The sequence below is a fragment of the Rutilus rutilus genome (genome assembly GCF_951802725.1).
Source record: "Rutilus rutilus genome assembly, chromosome: 11".
Classification (NCBI taxonomy): Eukaryota; Metazoa; Chordata; class Actinopteri; order Cypriniformes; family Leuciscidae; genus Rutilus; species Rutilus rutilus.
In genome coordinates this window covers 9,879,099-9,901,667 of record NC_140216.1, presented here as the reverse complement: position 1 = coordinate 9,901,667, position 22,569 = coordinate 9,879,099, and the positions used below count along the sequence as shown (strand labels likewise).

General features: G+C 38.6%; 2 protein-coding genes across 2 annotated transcripts; one reads left to right on the top strand and one right to left on the bottom strand.

The window, feature by feature from the left end:
* Positions 1-1,094: 1,094 nt before the first annotated feature.
* On the top strand, positions 1,095-9,320 carry stmn2b (stathmin 2b). Its single transcript, XM_084422765.1, has 5 exons — positions 1,095-1,434; positions 6,342-6,437; positions 6,789-6,964; positions 7,071-7,262; positions 8,135-9,320. The coding sequence occupies exons 1-5, from the start codon at positions 1,416-1,418 to the stop codon at positions 8,192-8,194; spliced, it is 543 nt and encodes a 180-aa protein (XP_084278891.1). The 5' UTR covers positions 1,095-1,415; the 3' UTR covers positions 8,195-9,320.
* Positions 9,321-12,747: 3,427 nt separating this feature from the next.
* hey1 (hes-related family bHLH transcription factor with YRPW motif 1) lies at positions 12,748-16,338 on the bottom strand. Its single transcript, XM_084424133.1, has 5 exons — positions 16,176-16,338; positions 15,819-15,894; positions 15,620-15,703; positions 14,997-15,078; positions 12,748-14,380 (listed from the first exon to the last, which is right to left on the bottom strand). Exons 1-5 carry the CDS (start codon positions 16,259-16,261, stop codon positions 13,746-13,748), a joined length of 963 nt encoding a protein of 320 aa, XP_084280259.1. The 5' UTR covers positions 16,262-16,338; the 3' UTR covers positions 12,748-13,745.
* Positions 16,339-22,569: the final 6,231 nt, after the last annotated feature.

The window sequence follows — 22,569 nt, the reverse complement described above, 5'->3', positions numbered from 1 at the left end:
TTGATCGTGAATGTTTAGGCGTGACCCTGAGCTGACAGTAGCCTGGCTATCGGATCCATAAAGAATTTAGGCTTCAGTTTAGAAGCAATGAAAAATTACAATGAAAGCATGAAGATATTAATATATTGTTATTTAAAGCAAGAGACTGCAGGATTGCTTGTCCCTGAAATGCCAATTTGACCAATGGATTATTTAATCTATGACCATTGCACACTGTAAGATACAGGGGTCTTCTCTAGTAGCCTAATGCAACCCTTGCAGTCCTTCATTTTCTGCTGTGCAATTTCTAAACCGATTTGTTCAGACAGCAGAACTTTTATTATTTATTGTGCAGACTTCGCTTCCTTCATAATTGATGCTTGCAAGCCATGTGCATTTCTAATGGGAGCTGAACTGGATGTGCATGTTGATGTAGTGATACATCATGGCTAAATGTGACAACATTAGCATATTTATTATTGGTAAAGAAGTGTTTTGTAATTTTGTATTTCTTCAATGCACTTATATTACACCAAAACTTACTCTGATGTTTATAACTGTCAATACATTTCGTGCTCTTGTTATTTGTTTATGCTGTCATTTAGGTCCTGCCAGGAACCTGAAAGTAATACATGCATACATTAATTAATTAATTAATGTTAATTAACAAAATACATTGATTAAATATTTCTAAACATATTTTGATGTTCTAGAGTCACTGTAATAATTTTAGCAACAACTAATATTGACAAATATTATCGAGGAACATCACATCACCCATTTAATCTAAGGGACCCTGATAGTGCTGGGAGGGGCACTGTGTGTCCCAGTGCTGCTTTACCGGTGCTACTGCCATTATATGAATGTAAAATGTAGGCTATTCTAAAATACAAGTGCGTAGCATATCTATAACCATGAATAGGCCTACTGTTAATATGACTGTTATAAGACAGAGCTTCCATCAATCAGTGATGGCAGAAAACAGCCATTACAATCCATACGAGATTATCATTGCTAGGTTACGTATGAAATGCCATAAATGCAAGTTGCCAACGTTTCCAGTTACCACCGTCTTTGATAGTAGGCTAGGCTACATCATATAAAATGAATAAATCAATGGGCGCTGTGCATGAACGGTCTGCACCATTTCTGAGAAAGGGGGGAGACTCAATTAGTCACCTTGTAAGCTCCTCACCGTTGACATCCTCCGGTACATTAGAGCGAGCGCGCGACATCCTTTCACTTAGAGCTGCGCGTGAAGGGACAACAGCAGCCAATCTGATTGAACACACGCACGCTCATAATTCCCGAAGCTGCTCTCGCGCACTCTTTCCCTCAGAGCGCCGTTCTGCTGACTCAGTGCCTTATCAAAGCGATCCGGTTCCTCGCCACCGAAACAGAGCTGAGACGCACCAGTCACCGCAACAACCCCAGCCATGGCCAAAACTGCTATCGGTAAGACAAACCTTCCTTCATTTTGTTCGCCGGTTCATGTCTCTTTGATGCAGGATGCTGAGAGATGCTGTCGCGCGCACAAAAGATCCTGATGCAGGAGAAACAAAAGTCTTTTAGCAAAAAAAAAAAAAAAAAGGTTTTAAATTACTGTCTGGGTTATTTCTTAGATAAATAAATCTGCTTTCTCTTAACGCCCCATGCTGTTTTATTTTCAAATATGGCTGTGCGTTTTTGGGTGCACCCAGGCTGCCCACTCACCTTTACATAGAAAAAGAGGGTACTTTATAAACGAGAAAAAGCATTAAATTGGGTTGATATAGAGCACACTTCTTTTAAAATATACTGTAACATGTTTTAAAAGCCATAAAAGGATTTTCTTATGGTGACACTGCACCTGCCGGCTCATATCTCCAGCATAATGCAGAAGGACCCCACCCAAGATCCAGCTCTGTGTTTCAGCCTCCAGAAAATCTAATAAAACCTGACAATGCCTAACTCGGAACAGTTCAGAGCTTTGGACATCCTCTATATACGATATTTCTATCCTTTTTCATTAGATTAGCTAGGTGTGGATGGTATATTTATTGCCAAACAAAGCCGTAATAGTGAAATACGACATTACTGAATTGCAAACTGTTGTTTTTATCCACGCAGGGATGTTTATTATTATACAGTATACACTGAATTCCTTAATTTTTGGAAATGATCTGAAATAATAAATTAATTAGTTTAATTTCAGTGTTTTGCACTGATTTGGGGACTGGTGGGTTTGTCAAAAAACTACACAGTGGCATTTTTATATTACCTAATTTATAATTTGTGAATAAGAATCTGTTCTCACACCTTTAATATATTCTTGTGACATACAGTCTGCCAGCACATGTCATTATTTAATCCCAAAAAAACTCCTTAAACAAGTTTTTAATGTGTAATTGTGGATTTGTATGTGCATCCTTTCGTTCACACCATTACTAGCGGCATATGAGAGGCAGATTGCAGTATCAGATGATTGATGTGTTAAATGGAAGTGTGTCAGGGCTGAAGTCGTCTCGCCGGTGAGCATGTCTCAGTGCTGTTGTGATTCTGGATTATGTTGTAGGCGGCCAAACTGGGGCATGCCTTAGACAAGGTGTGAGTCGGCTTTATTGCATCATTTTGAGGCGCCTGCAGGGCAGGGCACTGTTGGTCTGAGGGCAAATGTTTCTGTTCTAGCTGTCATGTCACTTGAAATGTTGGAGAGACTTCTGTTTTGTGGAATACCAGTAATGTGCACTTAATCCTACCATGCAATGCAATTACATGGGGCGTTTTAAGGATATTTCATTTCATTTCACAGAACACACAAGAAATGCCTGTGGGATTTCTTCCGCTAATGAGAAAGAACATGTCAATCAATATAATCAATACACTTGGAATATTTATAGGGCTTAAAAGAGCCTGTAGAAAGACCTTAGTGCGTTTGTCTGCACCATACATCAGATGAAAATAAGAAGAAACCAGCTCTCTCATTAAGACTAATTTAAAAGCATGGCTTATTTAATTACGCATTTGAATTATAGTAACAATTGGATAATTGGCAACAACAATGTCATTTTTACCTGTCAGAATCATTGATCAAAACTGAGCTGCCAGGTGCCTGTCTTTGTCTTATCTACTTTAAAGGTCTCCTCATGTAACCCCCACCATGCACGTTTATCATTTAAGATTACTGGATATGTGAAAGCAGTATGACTAATCCAATCAAGCCCCATTAATCGGTAACCTTACAGGAAGTTCAAACATACACATTCAGCAATGCTCCGCAGTGGGGCGGGGCCATTGCTTTTTAAGCTAATTATTTTTAGGTTTTAATGTCAACCATATGATAAATATATTTCATAGCATACACATATACCCTATATATTACCATATTGCCGTAGTCATTTTACTTAAAAGTTTAAAATGGACTCAAGTCCGTTTTACTGATTTTACTTAAAATGAAGTGGTTTTAGTGTGAACAGATGTAATGATGATCACTATTGAACATTGAAAGGCATTTGTCCAGTTTCAGTGGACAGAGCATATGTGTGAGAGAGATGGGAGGAGCCATTATTGATTTCCAGGGTGGGCATGCTGATGCATTATCAAACAAACCACACAAAGGACTTTTCGCTTGTCCACTGGGCCGTAGATCCTGAAGGCAAATTTTGAGTAATGCACTTTTTTTTCTACCTAATTTTACAAATGCAATGCACGTATCACTGTCTGTATGGAATGATATATTAGAAAGGACAAAATAGGCTACAGAGAATTAGAATTACTTCTTCATGTAAAAAAAAAAGATAAAGTTTACAGTATAAAATTAGTATCATATTATCTTATATAAAGTTATATGTCATACATTTCAACATGTGTATATATATATATATATATATGAGGGAAATATTTTATATTTTTTTTTAATATGAAGTAAGAACAAAATACTAAACTTGGTTAAGGCATTTATCTGACAAATTATTTGACAATAAAAGCCAACTACAGCTACACGTTTCATTAGGCTATATGCAAAAAATGCATAGAAAAACTAAAATGTTTTCATGCTTTATGGGGACATTCCAGAGACATAATGCTTTATATACTCTACAAATTGAATGTTTCAAGCTTTTTTCCTGATGGCGACCAAAAAATGATTTCAGATATTATCATCTCTGTATCGTCTCATAATGTAGGGTTTACAAAGACCACCCACCCACACACACACACACACACACACACATGCGTGAGCGTGTTGTCTTCATGTTTTATGTCTTTCCATAGACATAATGTCTTTCCATAGACATAATGATTTTTAAACTGCACAAACTGTATATGTTATCCCCTTACACTAACCCTACCCCTAAACCTACCCATCACAGAAAACTTTCTGCATTTTAACATTTTCAAAAAACAACACTTAGTATGATATATAAGCTGTTTAATGACCAAAAAATGTCCCCACACGGACAAGGATTTCGGATGTTGCCATCTTTGTGTAGGGTGTGCAAGGCCACACATTATGTGTGGCCACACACAATACAGTTTATTACCCCATCATGTCAATAATCAATGTCTTTTTTGACCAGCCACAATAGCTACAGCTCAAGCCTAAGGTGTGGCTACTGTGTCTACTCTTTTCTAATTACAAACCCTCTGATATTTTCCAGCAGAATCTCTAGATTAGCTCACAGTATTGCACACAGGTTCATCCGTCTGTGTGAGATCCTTTTCACCTGCTCACCAGCCGGCTGACCTGAATTACTTGCTTCAGTGAGCTGTCTATCGTCCTTATCTCACTCTGACTACACAGCAGAGGAGAAATGCTTACTGAGGTCCATTGCCACCCCCTCAATTTACCGGAAGATATGGTTTGCTCCAGTAATTACTAATTAAAGCCCCCCACACCAAAAGCAACCTGCCTCAGGGCTTTTTAATCCTAGCGGGAGTGAACACAGTGATTCTCTCCCCTTCTTCCCTTCCCAGTTTTCTCCATCCTCTGTTTGTGAGGGATTAATAAGCTCGTCAGGGAGCGAGAGGGAGTTGATCAGATTTTTCCATCCTCCTCTGGGCGAAGAATGAAGAAAGTAGGTTTGTTCTGGAAAGCATGAAAGCAGAGTGATATCTGGCTGGAGAAACCCAAGCATGCACGGTTTGATAACATCAACACAGCACTGCTGTCAAGACATTGATTTATAACTCAAATGCACTGGCTTTGATAAATGCTGTCTTGTGTGTTCAAGGAAAATCAGATACATTAATACGCTTCATGTAGCATCTGCCATACTGATGTGTTGTATGATTTAGACTTGTTTGCACTTAAGCATTAAATGCTGAAAAATCAAAATGATTCTGAAGTTTTGGATGAGGAATTATTGCGTTAGGTTCAGTCTTGCCGTCATAAAAAGCCATCTGGATATCTGTATCGCCTCGTGCCTTCTCTGGTCTTGCCGACTCACTCCCCGCACACACCCTCAGTAGTCAGAGTAAAAATGGATTTTAATAAATAATGTAACGCTGATGGTTGGGCGATGGGGGATGGGTGGATCTTGAGGGGAACATTGTCTTGTAGGAAACCAGAGCATGTGAGGACATGTTTTCCTTAGAAAGCACAAATGGAAACATTGGCAGTACTGTTAAATCATTTTTATGAGGGTTTGTCATCGTTTTTGGACTCAGGATCCCCCACCCAGAACCCCAACCTATAGGGGTGAAACCCTCTACAATGAAAATATCAAATTTTTAACATAATATGTTTTTTTTTTTAACATAATACAGCATAAAAACTTTCAATAATAAAAGTATCAAACATTATTGTATTAATATACAATGTAAATAATTAGGATATATAATACATACATTTTAATTGACATATCTAATATAACAATAATTAATATATATATATATTAATTTCTTTAATATATATATTTAACAAATTAATGTAAGATAATATAAATCTAATATTAATTTTATGTATAATTAAATATAATTAATTTAATATTTTAGTTTTATAAAGTCAGTGGACCCCTAGATGTATTATATTCAATAATAGCTTTACCAAACACACACACACACACACACACACACACACACACATACACACACACACACACAATAATAATAATAGTAAAAATGTAATATACATTTAATTTTATTTTAGATTTACTGTTTCTCTCTCCCCTCTATAGATAGATAGATTCTACATATCTACTGATCTACATATATTTTTAACTATGTGTTAAAATATATATTTTATATCAGTCAGTTTACCCCCTGGTTGAAAACCTAGATGATTTGGGTTATTTTCTGCAACATTGGCGATGCAGTTTCGAATAATCATTCATAAAACAGCGAGAATCTGGGTCAATACTTTTGTTTGATGTGTCTCTCTGCAGCATACAAAGAGAAGATGAAGGAGCTTTCCCTCGTCTCCCTCATCTGCTCCTGTCTCTACCCAGAGGCACGCAAGAACCTCATGAGCGAGTTTGAAGGTAGGAAATGAAAATATAAAACCAGTAATGAGATACAATAATGTGCTGTGCTTTATAGACCTCGTTCTGTTTGATCTTTATAATCTATTTTTTATTGGCCTGTATGTGTACCAGCAGCACTAACATTTATTATCTTAACAGCTAATATAGATCAATAAATGTCTGATAAATATTTAGGATGGCTGTATAACAAAGTTATGCAAGCTCATTTCACGAGCAGAAGGCAGTTTGTGCATTTTATTGCATGGATCCGGATGCTCAAACCCTACCAATGTGTAGATGAATATTTGCTGCCAGACATACTGCAGTTTCTAAACAACATCTATTTCAATTTGTGTCTTGCATGCTCAGACATGGAGGTTAAGCCCATTAACAAGCGGGCTTCTGGCCAGGCCTTTGAGGTCATCCTGAAGCCACCCTCTCCCACGGCTGACGGGGGCTACAGCATCACTTCACCTCCTAAAAAGAGGGACATGTCTCTGGAGGACATCCAGAAGAAGCTGGAGGCCGCAGAGGAAAGGAGGAGAGTGAGTGACCTATTTATTTGTATAATGTATCTGTACTGTATATATCTGTATTATGTTTGCCATTTTTATTTCTATTATTTTTATCCCTAATGTTTTATTCCTCCAGTCCCAGGAGGCTCAAGTCCTGAGGGCTCTGGCCGAGAAGCGTGATCATGAGCGGGACGTCCTGCTGAAAGCCATGGAGGAGAACAGCAACTTCAGCAGGATGGCAGAGGAGAAACTCATCATGAAGATGGAGCAGATCAAGGAGAACCGTGAGGCCCACCTTGCAGCCATGCTGGAACGGCTGCATGAGAAGGTCAGGACTTTAATTATAACTTACACTACCGTTCAAACTTTTGGGATCAGTACGATTTCTTTATGTTTTTAAAAGAAGTCACATATGCTCACCGAGGCTGCATTTATTTAAACAAAAATACACTCAAAATTATTACAATTTAAAATTACTGTTGCCTATTTCAATATATATTTTGAAATGTAATATATTCCTGTGATCATTCCTCCAGTCTTCAGTGTCACATGATTCTTCAGAAAACATTGTAATATGCTGATTTGGTGCTCAAGAAACATTTCTTATTAATAGCTATGTTGAAAAGAGTTGTGCTGCTTGTGGAAACAGTGATACGTTCTTTGATTAAAAGAAAGCTCAAAAGAAAATAAATATTTTGTAACATTATAAATATCTTTACTGTCACTTCGCATTAAAAAAGTATTAAATGCATAAATTTGTCCCACAAAAGTTCCATATCTTGAAACTTTTTGAGGAGTTGCATGCTGCAACTGTGAATAGTGATCTGATTTTTACGATCTTTACAGGACAGAAGATAAAACTAACAAACAATCCTCAGACTTACATTGAAGTTGGAGCCAGAGTCATAGAGACTAGAATATCATAGAGACTTGAATGTGGGCTCTTTTGATTGGGGCTATTGTAAACAACCGCACAAAACACCCTAGAAATACAGCATCAAAACTCACATTTTCTTCAGAAAAATACAAATCTAATCTGATTCTCTGTCACAAGAGGGCACTACAGTACAAAAAAATCGTTCTTCAGTAGTACTTTGAAAAGGCATTATAAAAACAAGAATGGTATTTTCTTCATTTTCTTCAACTTTAAGCTATAAACTGCTGATAAATGTCCTGTGTTATTTCTCTATGTGTTTTCAGGAGAAGCACGCTCAGGTGGTGCGCAGAAACAAAGAGCTGATGGAAGAGTTGAGAGCATGAGCACATCTCTCTACACCCATCGTCCCATCACCCCACCCCCTCTCCCCATACCTGCGACCTCCCGTCCCCAGAGAGACCCCCTTTCCCCCTGCCACCGCAGCCCTGTGTAGAAAAGAGCCTCTGTCACCCCACCCCCCTGCCCCGCCCCGCCCAGGCCAAAAGAATCGACCCTGCCCCCCTCACCAACAGCATCCTCCCCGATATAGTCCATAAGACAAAAGGAACATCATTAGTCCAGAAAAAGAAAAAAATGTTTTTGATCAATTCGAAACCAGTCAAAGTGGGTGTGGTTTTTTGTAAATACTTCCTATTTGTTTTATATGAGACGATGAAAAGTATTGCGGTGTGCCATTTTATAAGTTTCTCTCTCTGTATTCTTATCTTTTAGTGGATGTACCTGTTTCCTCTCTCTCTCTCTCTCTCTCTCTCTCAGATATACTACAGTTTCTCTTGTACCAGGCTTTGATGTTTGTGAGTTTGCTGGCTAGCTGACATTTGCAACGTCTTCTCTAAACCCAATGATCATGTTAGTGTCTCTATGTCCATGTGGAGAGAGTAAAAGCCGCCACAGTACAGTACACACAGCTCTAACCGGTCACTAACATAGCATTTACAGTAATCTCTAGCTCTTTCTTCATACATTCATCTGGTATATAGTCACAACACAGACACACACACACACTTAAATGGACCCAGTCAGCATGATTTAGTAAAAAAAATGACATGTTGCTCAAGAGGAGCAGCGGTTTGAGCCACGCCGAAATCATGCGACGTCTCTTGACCCGTGTTTGACCATAGTCTGGGTTGCATTTATGCTGACCACATAACATCAAGTTAACCTTGAGTTCTTGAGAATCACGTGTACTGAAGTTCTCCCATTCTAAGTCTTGAAAGATTTTCAGGTTGATATCTGGTAATACAATGGACATTGCAAGATGATGTGTGTGTAAGTGTGTGTGTCAAGAGCAGTGTGGGTAGACGATGTTATAATGTGCCATAGCTATTGCTTTAATGTCACAAACATGCCCGCCCTCATATTTCTCTTCAAGCTGTGTGTTTTATTCCCTTCACATGTAACTTTGGGAGCAAGCTGTGGTGAATAAAGGCTTGGGTTCCTTGGAATGACAATATCTGTCTTTGGGTCCGTTTTTATTTCATACAACATACATTAACATAAACACAAAAGTCGATGTCAAATTGAACAACTATGCTGTGGGGAAATGCGAGAAATAACAAAGTGTAATACCCTAGTTTCCCAACAGGTGGCGATAAATGACTTTACAAGAAATCATGCTAATAACATACCATACTTCTCTAGCTATTGCACTATAGTGTGGGAAAATTCTTTATGCACAAAATACTTACAATATATTATCCACTAAATTTGCTTTAAAAATGTGCAGTATGCAATATAGTTTATTTTATTATGTATCTTAAGTGCAATGTGTTCGACTTGACCTTCCACTTGATGAAGCAGGATGAACTGAACAAGAGGTAGGCTAATAGTAATAGTCTAATATATCAGTTGCCAATTTTAAAATGTTTCTTTACTCATTATTTGATCGGGTTACCAAATGTTGATATTGTAACGTTACCCCAAATGGGAATAAACATTAAAAACAAGCGTTTTATTTTCCATGTGACAACTAGATTCCACTTTCTCAATTAGGCTAAACCAGTCTATGGGCTAAACATGCAATGTAATGAGCTCACGTGACAAAGTCGTAGCATCCCAGCTAACAGGGAACTTTCTTAGAACTTTCTGGCAAGGTTCTCTCAGCGTTAACGTTTTTCCAGTAACATTAATAGAACATTTGTTCAGAATGATCTTGGCTTTAATAATGTACTCAATAAAGCACAAAAAATGTATTTTAACATCGTTCATGGAATGTTTTTAGTTTTCATAACTTTATGTGAACGTTAGCTAAACGTTCTTAGAACATGTTTTTGTTAGCTGGGATAGGCCTACTACTTTAAACATTTATCATCGAATAATTACTTATTTATAAAATACAAAAAGGTAATCAGTTAGTTGTAAGTCAGTACTCCATTTCAAACATGGTTATTATTGGTAGTACAGTACTGTAGTATAATACTAGTGCATGGCTTACTGCATTCTGCACAGCGTACAGTACTGCCTAATATTTCTTAAAACATAGTTTATGAATCAGTATTCAATATGCCAGTATAAGCATACATATGCAATACAGGAATATATTGTCATTGCTCACCTAATTATGTATAATTCAACGAGTGGCATACAGCTCATCTTGGACATATAATCATTTTCAATCAAATAATGATTCGAGAATGTAAAATAGCAAGATAAAAATAACTAGAAATTATTTCTGGTCCATTCATCAAACATTTTGTGTTTTGGGATAGAGTATCAAACACAGTATGCTCTAATGTATACTGCATTTTTCAGCAAATCATAGGTCATCCAGGACAATTTGCATACTGCATAAATAGTATGGGTAGTATGCTATTCCAAGCCTAGCCATTACTGCTACAGTATCTACTTAATATTCCAGTTTTAGAGAATCCAACCATCACCTCTAGGGGGAATGTGGGGGGAAACATGTGATAAAAGCCTCTAAAATACATTTAAAGGCAGCTAGAGAAATAAAGAAGTGTGTTGGCAGTGCGCTGTGTGTAGGTGGGAATCTGTTTTACGGGTTTGGCTGGCAGTATAGTACCCGTGGTGGCGTGGGAGTGCTCCGCACCAGGAGCTCAGTGAGCTGCTGTGATTGCTTTGGGACAAAGCTGCACTGTGCGGCCCTCTCCTCCTACTTCTTCTCTCTCGTTCCCTCTCTTCTCGCTCTGTACCTCTCTCTTTCCTCCCTGTGCAGTCCAGGCCAGCCAGGCTGCCATTGTCCAGGATATCCCTTGGCTGTTAATGGCTTCCTGGATACATAGAGAGGCCACAGAGAGGCCCCTGGGCCGTGTTTGATATCAGTTCAAAACGCACGCATACAGGCACTGGTTCAACCCTATAGAAATCTGCAGTGCCATGAAAGGAACTATTCTTCCCCAAAGCATTACAGTTTTTCTGAATTGCCAAAACACTAAACCCCATTCTCCAAGTAACCCCATCCAGTAAGAGGAGGTGAACAAGCAGGAAGAGGATCTTCATTTTGCAGTTGCACAACTCTTCTGAGTGTACTTTACTGTAACATGCTTTTCATTTAGAGTTTTTTACTGTAACCTTTGTGGCTTTTGCAGTTGGGTCACTGTATTTTCACAGTATGCAAGTGGTGATAGTCCTACTATTCAATATTCAGTACAATACTATACTTGCAGTGGATACAGTATAACCTTACCTGAATGTTGTCAGGTGTGTGTAAGTTGTCATTACTATACTTTTTTACATAATTGCAAAATTTGTTTACTTTGTAACTGTAACTGCATGCTTTGGATTCTGTGATCTCCATTTTTTGATGTAGTGTCTAATGAATGATCTGTAGTGTTTATGATTTAGATTTTGCCAGAAGAGTCAGAGGTTCTGTGAATGTGGTTTGAAAATTTGGTTTTGTGTTTAAGGTTTTGAGAAAGTGAGTGATGGTTTCAAGAAATGTGTTTTAGCAATTCAGAAAAACTGTAAATCACATGTAAGGCCTATTTATGTACTGTATATTCACCTGTGAGAGAGAGAGAGGGGTGACTGGAACATTTCAAGCACGCCAACAAATCTGGACGATAAAAATGTATGAATGCAGTTTACTGTGACTGTTTAATGTTTTTATCAGACTGCGGGATCTGTCCTAAAAGACGTTTCGATGTAGATGTCAGTAAAAATGGTCATTTTGTCACAAAAATATGTCATTATTTTGATTAGGAATGCACCCATTTAAAATTTCCAGCTGATATCAATAAGTTGATAATTTTTTTAATTTTATGGCCAATAATTTAAGTTATATTATAATTATATTAATAATAAAATGTATCTAAATAAATGTAAATAAAAAAAACCAATCAGTTGTTAAAACTGAATTTAGGCATCATAACACTAAAATGTACAGTATGAAACATGGATAGTTGATCAGTATTTTCCTATTATGGCCAATATTTAAATGATATTATATTATAATTATATTCATTTTAAAATAATAAACACAAACCAATCAATTTAAATGCTAAAACTGAATTTAGGCATCACAACATTATAATGTAGCCTACATTTTGCAAAATAGATAGCTTTTAATTATCATGTTATGGCCAATATTTATATTATAATTATATTAATTATAAAATGTATCTAAATAAAATGATACATTTAGCCACGATAACATTATAATGTACAGTATGAAAGGTTTGTTAAAAAATTACTTTTAACGGTTTTATTACATTCTTAGTGTTTTTAAAGATTCATTTTATTTAAGAGTTAGGTGAAGGCATAAGGTAATATAAATGTAAAAATAGAAGAAATGAGCATGCAAAACCAAAAATCTCTAATATGCACTTATGGTACCAATTAATATATTGTGCATTCGTAGTATTGAATGTGTCAATGACAATATCAAAAATCAGAACATGAGCACACAAATCCAGGGTTATTAGCTACATGTATCATTTTATTACAGGAAAGTCACACAGGTTAGTGAGGGACAGGCACAGTACCACATCATCTCTTCCAGTACTATCTATTCCCCTAATCTTATCTGATTTGCCAGTGCAAATTCCCTATTACCACAAAAATGATCTGGTTTTCCAAAGTACAGTTAACTAAGAGAGAGAGGGAGAGAGAGAGAGATGATTTGGGGCATGAAGGGTGAACATGCCTGTAAGCGCTCAATTCTGCTATTAACGAACCTAACAGTGACTTTGCTACAATTACATTAGTGCAGTTCTGAGAGATTGTCTATTTAGATTGTCTCCGTAAAGGTGTACCAGTGGTCCATCCCTGCAAACAACAAATTTATTACATTTTACACACACTGGCCAAACTGACCAAAAAGACTTAAATCTTTATAAAAAAATAAAAAAAGAACGTATACTCAGCTGAGGAATACAGGTTCAGTTGCATAGGTTTTGTATATGTGCAGATGGACAGTTGGAAAACCTCAACTTCATTGCATAGTATTTTCTAATATCATAGAAATGCTGAACAGTTTCCCCCCCCCAAAAAAATCTAATTTGAAAGATCATTCTCTGATGAGGAGGAGAAGATGCAAATATATCACATCATGTTATCAAATCGTTCCTTTATTATCATTATTATAGTTAAATCTGTTTTAAATTAAACTCCATTAACAGCCGTCTCTCTCTCTCTCTCTATTAGCATACATTTCTCCACTGAGGGACAAAAGAACTCAGAACTGATGTGCGAGAACCCCGATCATCTCTAGAACTTATTTCAGCTCGACCTGAGACGGATTTCAAAAGACGGGGTCATTCGAATAAGTACATCGGTTCTGTATTCGCTCTTTCCCTTTGTACAGAGAGGAGTTCTGCGGTTGTGTCCATCTCTTTGAAATAGTCATTTGTTACAGAGAAAAGTCATTTCTAACTGACTGTCTGTCTGTCCACAGCGTTCATGTTTTTGCAGAGTTCAGAAGGCTCCTATTTCCATGCTCCAGGGCCTATAGGGCTTCCCCAGGCTGCTGGAGGGAGTCGCGGGGCCCAGCGAACTCGGGGACAGCAGAGGAAATGCGCTCAGCGGGAAGGGAAACGCCGACAGGCTTGAAAGTGACGTCAGGAGGGGCGGAGAAAGCTTGGATGTAGTAGGTGGTGTGAGGCCAGGGGGCAGGGAGGTACCGGGCGGCACCCTCAGCGGTCCCGTCTGCCCTGCCTCGCTAATCCCCGTCCCGGTCAGCCTGCTGGGGGCGTGCGGCTCTGTGGAGGCAGCGGATGAAGATGAGGAGGAGGAGGGCGACGAAGAATTGGAGGATGGAGGGCTGCTGGTGCTGCGTGAGAGCGGCGCCCCCTGCTGTTGTTGCAGGAGGAGGTGGTGGGCCAGGTGGCCGGGCGGCGTCCCGAATGCGGAGCCCCACGCCAAGTGGCCCAAACCCGAATGAGCTTCTCTCTGGGAGGCGTAACTGTTCAGGTGTGAAACCAGGCGGATGCGGAGGGGGTCGGTGTTGTCCAGGCCCTCGATGATACTGAGGTAACGCGCCGTCTCCGCCAGACACTCGCGGAAACCCAGCCCGCGGTAATCCATGGCCAGCGCGTGAGCATCAAAGTAACCTGTGAGAGAGAGAAACCAGAGCTGGTGAGTGATCTGATCTGATAATGATTACAGCTTATGACAGGAAACACTGTGCTGTTAATAGATCACACTGGGAGGGGCTGAGAGTGAAACCGAAATGACACTAGATAAACAACAGAGATTAAACGTCTGGGTTAGTAATTATTTTCTTTGAGCAGATTCCCAAACATTGGATGATCTCATAATGAAAGATAACATACAACATTAAACCTGGCAAGATTTTTTTGGTGAGGCTTTATGAAAACTTTCATTATTAATAAATCGTTAGAAAATATCATAACGCATAAAAGAGCAATGGTTAATGTTAGAGTTTTGTTAAGCATATAAAAAGCATATGCTTACTGTAAAAATTATATGATTAATAAGTTCTGACAACATATGGTTTTACACTGCTTTAACTCATCAAAATAAGTTTAGCAAATTTTCAACCTTTTTTTAAGTTATACAAGATTCAACTCATTTTTTTAAAAGTCAGTTTAAGGTAATTTAAGTTGAAATGACTTAAACATCCAAGTTGATTGTACTTAAAAATTTAAGGCAGCAAGTTAAAGTGTATTTTCTTTAAACATAAATGCTAGTAAGAAAAAACCTTACCTTTTCCTCCAGCTGCATGAAGCATCTTTAAATGATCTACCGTCATCTGTAAAATTTCTGCCTTTTCTAATTTAGCAGAGCCCTGAGAACAAGAACAGATGTGTTGATGAGTTAAGTGATATGACTATGTATACTGTATGGCTCAATGACAAATAAGAATGTCTGAGATGATAAAGAGGAAATTCTTTTTTTTAATCTTTTTTTTAATCGATTTTAAAACACATGTGCCAAGTTCTTGTTTTGGTTTCATTCTAGGGAAAAAGTATACCTTTTCACAAAAAGGCCCATAAAAATAAATAAAAAATACACAAATCTTAAGGATTTCAACGAGTCCTCTTAGTTTTTATGGTTTCTTGTGCCATGACAACAAAGTTGCATCCTGCATGTTGGTTATGCCACACTGAAGTTTATTTTAAATATTAATAATAATATTTAAAAACAAATGTTTTTTTTTTTTTAAATGAAATATTAATACTGGACTAAATGCCATAATTTCAGGACTTTTTCATGAATTGAATCCCGTAAAGAGACTTATGTATAAAATCTAGACAGTTAGAGCACCTAGACATTTGATTGCAGTGGTCTGACTCTGAGATGTAAGTCAGGTGTTGATTGACACTCACCTGTTTCTCAAAGGCGCTGGGCACCAGTCTGCGCAGCTCAGACAGACTGTTATTAATCCGGTCCCTACGGCGCTTCTCAATGATCTGTCCAAACAGATTGTGAAATCATCATTATTAAAAGTCATTTAAGGACATTAAAGTCATTTATTCAGCTTTGCAGATTCAGTTTTCAGGACTTTTCAAAGAAAAACGCTCTTACCCCTCTGCGACGTTTTCTCGCTTGCACTTGAGAGGTTGTGGATGGAGACATTGATCCGAGTGGAGAAGTCACACCGCTTTAAAAACAAAATATGCATAAGAACACACAATACATTTGATTTTTATGAAGTATGATCCTGACCAACATCTAAAGGAAACGATTTTCGAGGTAATATTCCACATAGGCTAATTTTGTTGACAGATATGTGATTTAGAATTATTAATCTTAATTTTGTGTGCGATTCAAATTAAACGTGCGCACATTAAATCGTATGACTGTTTTCTTCATCTGGTCGCAAATTCAACGTTTCATTACTCAAAAAAGCAAGACGACTCAAATAAATTACAGCTAACTTACGCATTTTCGTCAGCACTCTCCTTCTCCACTTCGATATTCTCATCGAGCTCACTATCCGAGGAGCTGAAATCGTGATTTCTCTTCATTTTTCGATAGTATTTCAGAGCGTATCCTCAGCGTGTGTCAGGTGAGACTGAAGTTCATCCGTATGAACCGACAAGCTTTCCCACGGTATAATTTCAACTCCGCAGCTCGCCAAGACAGGCGTGGCTAAGCTCGTGGATAGCCAATCAGCGAACAAGTCTGGGGTTGAGTGGCACGTCGGTTGTCAACGTCCCAGTTTAGCCCCGCCCCTCTTTTTGAATACGCTTAACAAAGGGCCAATAGAATGTTCGTCCGTGAGAGCTAAGCTCCGCCCCCGGGTTCCGCCGGTGCTTGTGTTGTCTAGCCCAGCTGAAAGGAGTGGCTGGCCGGCTGTCAGCACGCGCAAGCCGTGGGAAAGTTTCTTAGCAGAACGCTGATAACCAATCAGGGGCGACGGCCGTCTCCGGCGCTGGAATGAATGGGGCAATTGGTTGGGGCGACGGGCGGTCTGCGAGTGAGCGTGTGAACCTGTAATCTAATACTAACTCATCCGAAGGAGTGCAGTGTGTGTACGAGGAAGCTACCAAGTCTAAATGTAGGCTACTCGATGAAGCTCAAACATGTACCTTCTTTAAACGGCATTCCCAAAGGTGCACTGCAATTAAAACAGCCCATGCACAACAAGTAGGCTACACCGCAATAACCCGAGGGTTTTCCACTTGCAATTAGCTTGTCAAGTGCATATTTTAATATTCTAATAGTTTAATGTAATAATAATTATATATACTGATATATTTTGCCAAGCATTTTGACAGCATTTTCTACTTAAAGCATAGTAGCATAAAATACTAATAAAATAAATACAAATTTACAATATAAATTAAAGAATTCAAATAGTTTTTTATAAGTCTTTATATAATTCCATTAGGCCATATAGGCTACGTTTCTATTTCCATTATATAACTTGTACAACTTATATATAACTTATGTGTGTGTATATATATATATTATATGTAGCCTATACATATGTAAATATGCTATATTCCAGTTTTTCCCAATTTTTTCCCAATTATTGTATAATCATTTTAACCTAATATTGATATGTATGTATGTATGTATATATATATTCACATAATGCATAACCCCTTCAAATTATATATCTGGATCTATGTTCAAATTAATTTCAAATTCAATTAAAGTCTTCTGTATTTTTGCACCAAATATCTGCAACATTAAAAATATCATTCTGTCAGTCAAGAACTATAAGTGAGTATGCACAACTTCAAACTAAATCACAGGTTAATAAAAAATAAAATAAAAATCAGACTAACATGAAAAGCATCATATATTGACCCCTATTGATTGAGTTTGCAAGAGCATCAGAAGAGCTCCTAATCAATAGAACGAAGCAAGTTCACGCCGATGTGTGCTTCTGGCTGATACGCTGCAGCTGGATCCTTATCAGCCCGTGCACATCATGCTTAATTGTCATCGGTTCTGCATACATGAATGAGAGGAAGCTCTTTGGCTGATTTCATGTTGTTATTGCTACCAGCTTCGGCTCGACGGCATGGATGAACTTCCTCGGAGAGGGGTGGCAGCGGGGTGGATCACGGGCCGCCGTGTTTGTACGCGTATGTGTTTTTCTATGTGCATGGGGATGGGGGTGGCTCTTTTTGTCGCTGTAACTCAAGTTCACAGAGGTTTCCCACGCTGTTATTTTCTCCTGACGTTCGTCTTTGTTCTTGTGTCTCATCACATGTTGTGATTAGTGCTCCCTTTTGAAGGTGTGGGCCCACAACACAACAGTATTTCCCCCCACAAAGCATGCCAGAGCCTCTTCTCATTCCAAGCTTGAGGTTTTTGCTCCTCCGAGTGGGTCTCCATGTCGCCATGTTTTCATTTCAGACTCTTTATGTCCATGCCAAGAAGCCTAGTCTACCCACAAGGAGGGCAGACGATGGTTTAAAATTGACACGCTGCTTTTTAGGAGTTATGTCTCAGCCTATTTGGAGCATCACAGCTCATTTATCAGCATCAATGTTTCTGTTGCACCACAAAACAAGCTTGTATTCCTTGCTTTATGTTCTACAGTCGTTTGAGAGGAGGGCAACAGGTCTGTGATCGCATCGCTGCAGACTGTCTGGCCACCGCTGCCTCACGCTGTGTCGTGGCGTCGTGCGTCTTGCGCAGACAGATGTTCAGGTCCCTGAAACAATGTGTTAAACAATCCTGTCCTCCTCAGGAGGAGCAGCAGGGGGACATGTTATTGTTTATAAATAGCAATGCATTCAGTCCACACAGAAGAGGAAGAGCGGCTTTGTTTCTCTCACTGAGAGAGGAAGTGGAGCTTAATTCTCTAAGATACATGTGACACCTTGCATTGTGCCATTTGTGCATGTTTGTGGGAGTGTGCCTGTGTGTGTGTGTACACACACAGAGACGGATTATACTCTCATCCGAGTGGCAAAGACGCTTTTGAAGTCATCCAACTTTGACCCCTGAGCAATGCAAGACCTTTCCTCTTCCATTTCCAGTGAAATTACGTGTCTGTGATAAATACACCGTTGCTTTGTATGTGTTTTTCTACAGAATGATGATCTGTCGGATGTCTCCTCCCATATTTGTGTCCTTTTCTCCAATAGCCTCGTGTTATCCCAGCTCTTTGTATCCAAACTTAGTATACAAGCGTTGACACCCTTATTGTCTCCATAAGAATTGGAACAAGGCTGCTTTGATGACTTAGCTATTTTGTTAGGTTGAGATTTAGAGTTAGTAATGGCTGTTAAATCCTGATGGGGTGTGTTAAGTCATTTTTAGGTGTGTGACGAGAGATTTTTGATGGATTCTTTGGTCGTTGATATGAGGTTGATATTGGCTCAAGCTGTGATCGCACATGTAAGACGCAGTTGCTCGTAATTAGGTGTTTTAAGTCGTGGAGTGACTCGAGGTGGGTGGTCATCCACATGAACACATCAGCCACGGGACTGAGGGTGGAAAAGGGTCTCTGAACTCTTAAGCTTTCATCTCCTGTCTGCATATTTAGAAGTGTGTGTGTGTCTGGAAGTAAGAAATAGCAGAGCTTTGACAGACAGATTGTAAAATGCACCAAAGAAAAATATTTTTTGGGGGTAAGTAATAATACCATTATTAAAAAATACCTTTATTCAGCATGGATGCTGGGCGGGGTTCGGGCTGGCACCCAGGCTACATGGATGCATTAAATTGATCAAAAGTGACAGTGAAGACATTTAAAATGGTACAAATGGCTCTTTTGAACTTTTAATTCATCAAAGAATCCTGAAAAAAGTATCACAGTTTCCACACAAATATTAAATAGAAACTGTTTCAGAAATGATTTCTGTAGGATCATGTGACACTAAAGACTGGAGTAATGCCTGATAAAAAAAATCAGGGTTGCCATCACAGGAACAAATAAATGACATTTTACAATATATTAAAATAGAAAATAGTTTTTATGAATTTGTAATAATATTTCACATTATTAATGTTTTTACTTTATTTATGATGAAATAAATGCAGCCTTAGTGCGCATAAGAGACTTCTTTCAAAAACATAAAAAACAACAACCCCAAATTTTTAAATTGTACAGTATATATTATGTAATATATATTATATATATTATGTGGACAAAACTAAAAATGTACTACAAAAAATAATTGGTATAAACTAATTTTATTTCTTTCAATTATTATTATTATATATATATTTTTTAAGTTCTACTGAGAAAAATATACTATCAGTAGCGGGTCTGAAGTGATCTCAACAACTGTGCTATAAGGATAGTCAATATGATTTTAAGATTTCAATATGAATTCTTCTTATCATATGTGGATCATATTAACTCCTTCTGCATGTGGATTTTTTCAAACTTCAGTATTACTGGTCTGTGTGGGTATACATGAGACAAAAAAGGCTTGGGAAACACTAGATTTCAGGTCTCAACAGACACATTCAGACACATGTATCCGTGCTGGCAGACACACACACACACACACACACACAGCCTTGTGAGTACTTCTCACTTCTGTAGTTTCTAATTTGATAAAGTTACCAGTGATCAAAACATGCGAGTAGTTGACCTTTGGCCTGACAAAATGGCAGCATATTTGCCTTTGTGCGGGCAGCCTGGGAGAGCGCCGCCCCGTGACCTGCGTAATGCAGGGGGTCAGAGGGCAGGCTGTTTGACAGCAGTGTGAGTTGGGATCTCTAGGGCCTGCCTGAGCCGTGAAATCAATCTCTCAGGGCCAGCAGCAGGGCAGCAGACGCAACCGGAAAAAGCCCCATGCTGCGGACCGGCCCACCACCCGTCTCTGTCTGTCTGGAACTACAGAGCGAGTGAAACCTGACAGGGGAAAGTATGATGGGGAGGAGTAATCGCACACAGGACAGACACAAGTGAAGCTAAGAGAAGAGTTTCTTGTTTAAAGAAGCCCATGACTATTCAAATCTTTGCATTATTTTCAATTAAGCAATTGAGTACATTCCTATTAACCGCGTTCCTATCAAAGATATTTAAATGACCTAAAAACAGCCACATTTTCTATATTGTGTACTGTAAAAAATAAAAACAATGATAAAAGTGAAAAAAAATTAAATGGGGGAAAAAAATTAAATATTAATAAAATCCCAGCATAGGATAAAGTAAGTAAGAAAAAGTATTTATTATTCGGCTTTCTGGAATACTTGATTCTGGTTGGCCAATAGTAGCATTGGCCAACGAGTGTGTGTGTGTGTGTGTGTGTGTGTGTGTGTGTGTGTGTGTGTGTGTGTGTGTGTGTGTGTGTGTGTGTGTGTGTGTGTGTGTGTGTGTACAAAAATGCGTAATAGCAGAATGCTGCAATTGGCCAATCAGAATCAAGTATTCCACTGAACTGTATATTTGTGCATTGTCTCTGGCAACTAATCTCTTGGACCGTTCGTTTCTTTTTTAATCACTCTCTTGAGAAGAAGAAGTAGGAGGAGAAAAAAAAAGAAAGAAGAAGAGTAGTGTGAAATATGACCTCGACTTTTTTCTTAGATTCGCCCATACAGGCACCATTTTCTGGATCTCACTCCTTTAAATTGACTGGGCAGGTGTTGTCAATACATGCTTTCTCCAGATTCCTTCAACACACACACACACACACACACACACACACACACACACACACACACACACACACACACACACACACACACACACACACACACACAGTTTGCTTATTTACCAGTGCAAGTGTTTGACCTGATGTGTTTCAGTCTTGCAGAGCTGCGAGTTTGATCACTGACAGCAGCTGCGGGGTCACACTTGCCTCATAAACATCACGGGACTGTCAGTGGTCGACATCTTAAAGCTCTGAGATTTATCCAGTTTCCATGCAGAGATCACACGTAATGTGATCTTACTCTGCTGATTGTGGTTTTATTGCATTTGACAGGTATAGACAGGTTTAATGTCTCCGTTTGCAATACATTTCACTTGACCATTGGAAATAGCACAATCCAGGAAACTTTCTCAACTGACTCTACAGATTGTTGTTTCAGTATAAGATTCAGTTTGCGAAAGTGAGAAACCTTGGCCTAAGTTTACCTTTTGCTAAAACTCACACTCTTTGTTAGGCTAATGGGTTGTGCGTGAGGAGTTTTGAGTGACGCGTGAGCCTAAAGAGGTCGTGAAGGTAAGATTTAGATAGTCTGATTAGTGTTTATGCAGTCATTAACGTGACAGGCTGCTTCACTGCCACTGCTCAGCTCTGACAGTCTGTTTTCTAAAGGTCCCACTGCTTCAGTTACACAAACACTGGGGTTTCACTCTCACTGCTCCCACTAGCCTCCGAAACCTTGGCTCAGAAGTTCCTGTAATGCTGAGTAGCAAGATGAAACATTGGCCACTCTCTGCCCTTGTTATGACTGAAAGTAGAGTTGTGGGAACTCTGGAAATGTGCTATTTTTACATCACGTTGAGTTTTCACATGACTCCGGGTACAGATACATGTCATGGGCTGAAATGTTTGAGTTTAAAATTCATCCAAAATTAAAAATCTGTCACTATGTGCTCATGGCGTTCCAAACCTGTTTGATTTATTTATTTTTTAATTAAAATTAGAAAGAGATAAGTTGACATGTACATGTAAAGTATCTTATAGTCAGTAGAATGTCTTTTGGGGTTAGGGTTAACAGTAAAATAAATAAAGTTTTTTAGCAGATATTACAGGCAGGGTAGGTGGTTGCTGGTTGAAAGTCTCTTCACATCCTGATAGCAATCACTAAGTTACGTGTCCAAATGTATTTACTTATATGTATAATACATCGTCTGTGGAAGGCTGTCCAATGCATTCAGTTCTACATTCGGCTTTTATCAGTGTTA

Bases quoted from the DNA above. Each gene is read 5' to 3' on its own strand.
- stmn2b (XM_084422765.1), top strand. The intron at 6,965-7,070 runs GTGAGTGACCTA...TTATTCCTCCAG, and splicing joins CCGCAGAGGAAAGGAGGAGA to TCCCAGGAGGCTCAAGTCCT. The intron at 7,263-8,134 runs GTCAGGACTTTA...ATGTGTTTTCAG, and splicing joins TGGAACGGCTGCATGAGAAG to GAGAAGCACGCTCAGGTGGT.
- hey1 (XM_084424133.1), bottom strand. From the start codon at position 16,261: ATGAAGAGAAATCACGATTTCAGCTCCTCGGATAGTGAGCTCGATGAG. The intron at 15,704-15,818 runs GTAAGAGCGTTT...CTGTTTGGACAG, and splicing joins CGAGAAAACGTCGCAGAGGG to ATCATTGAGAAGCGCCGTAG. The intron at 14,381-14,996 runs GTAAGGTTTTTT...TCTCTCTCACAG, and splicing joins TCATGCAGCTGGAGGAAAAG to GTTACTTTGATGCTCACGCG.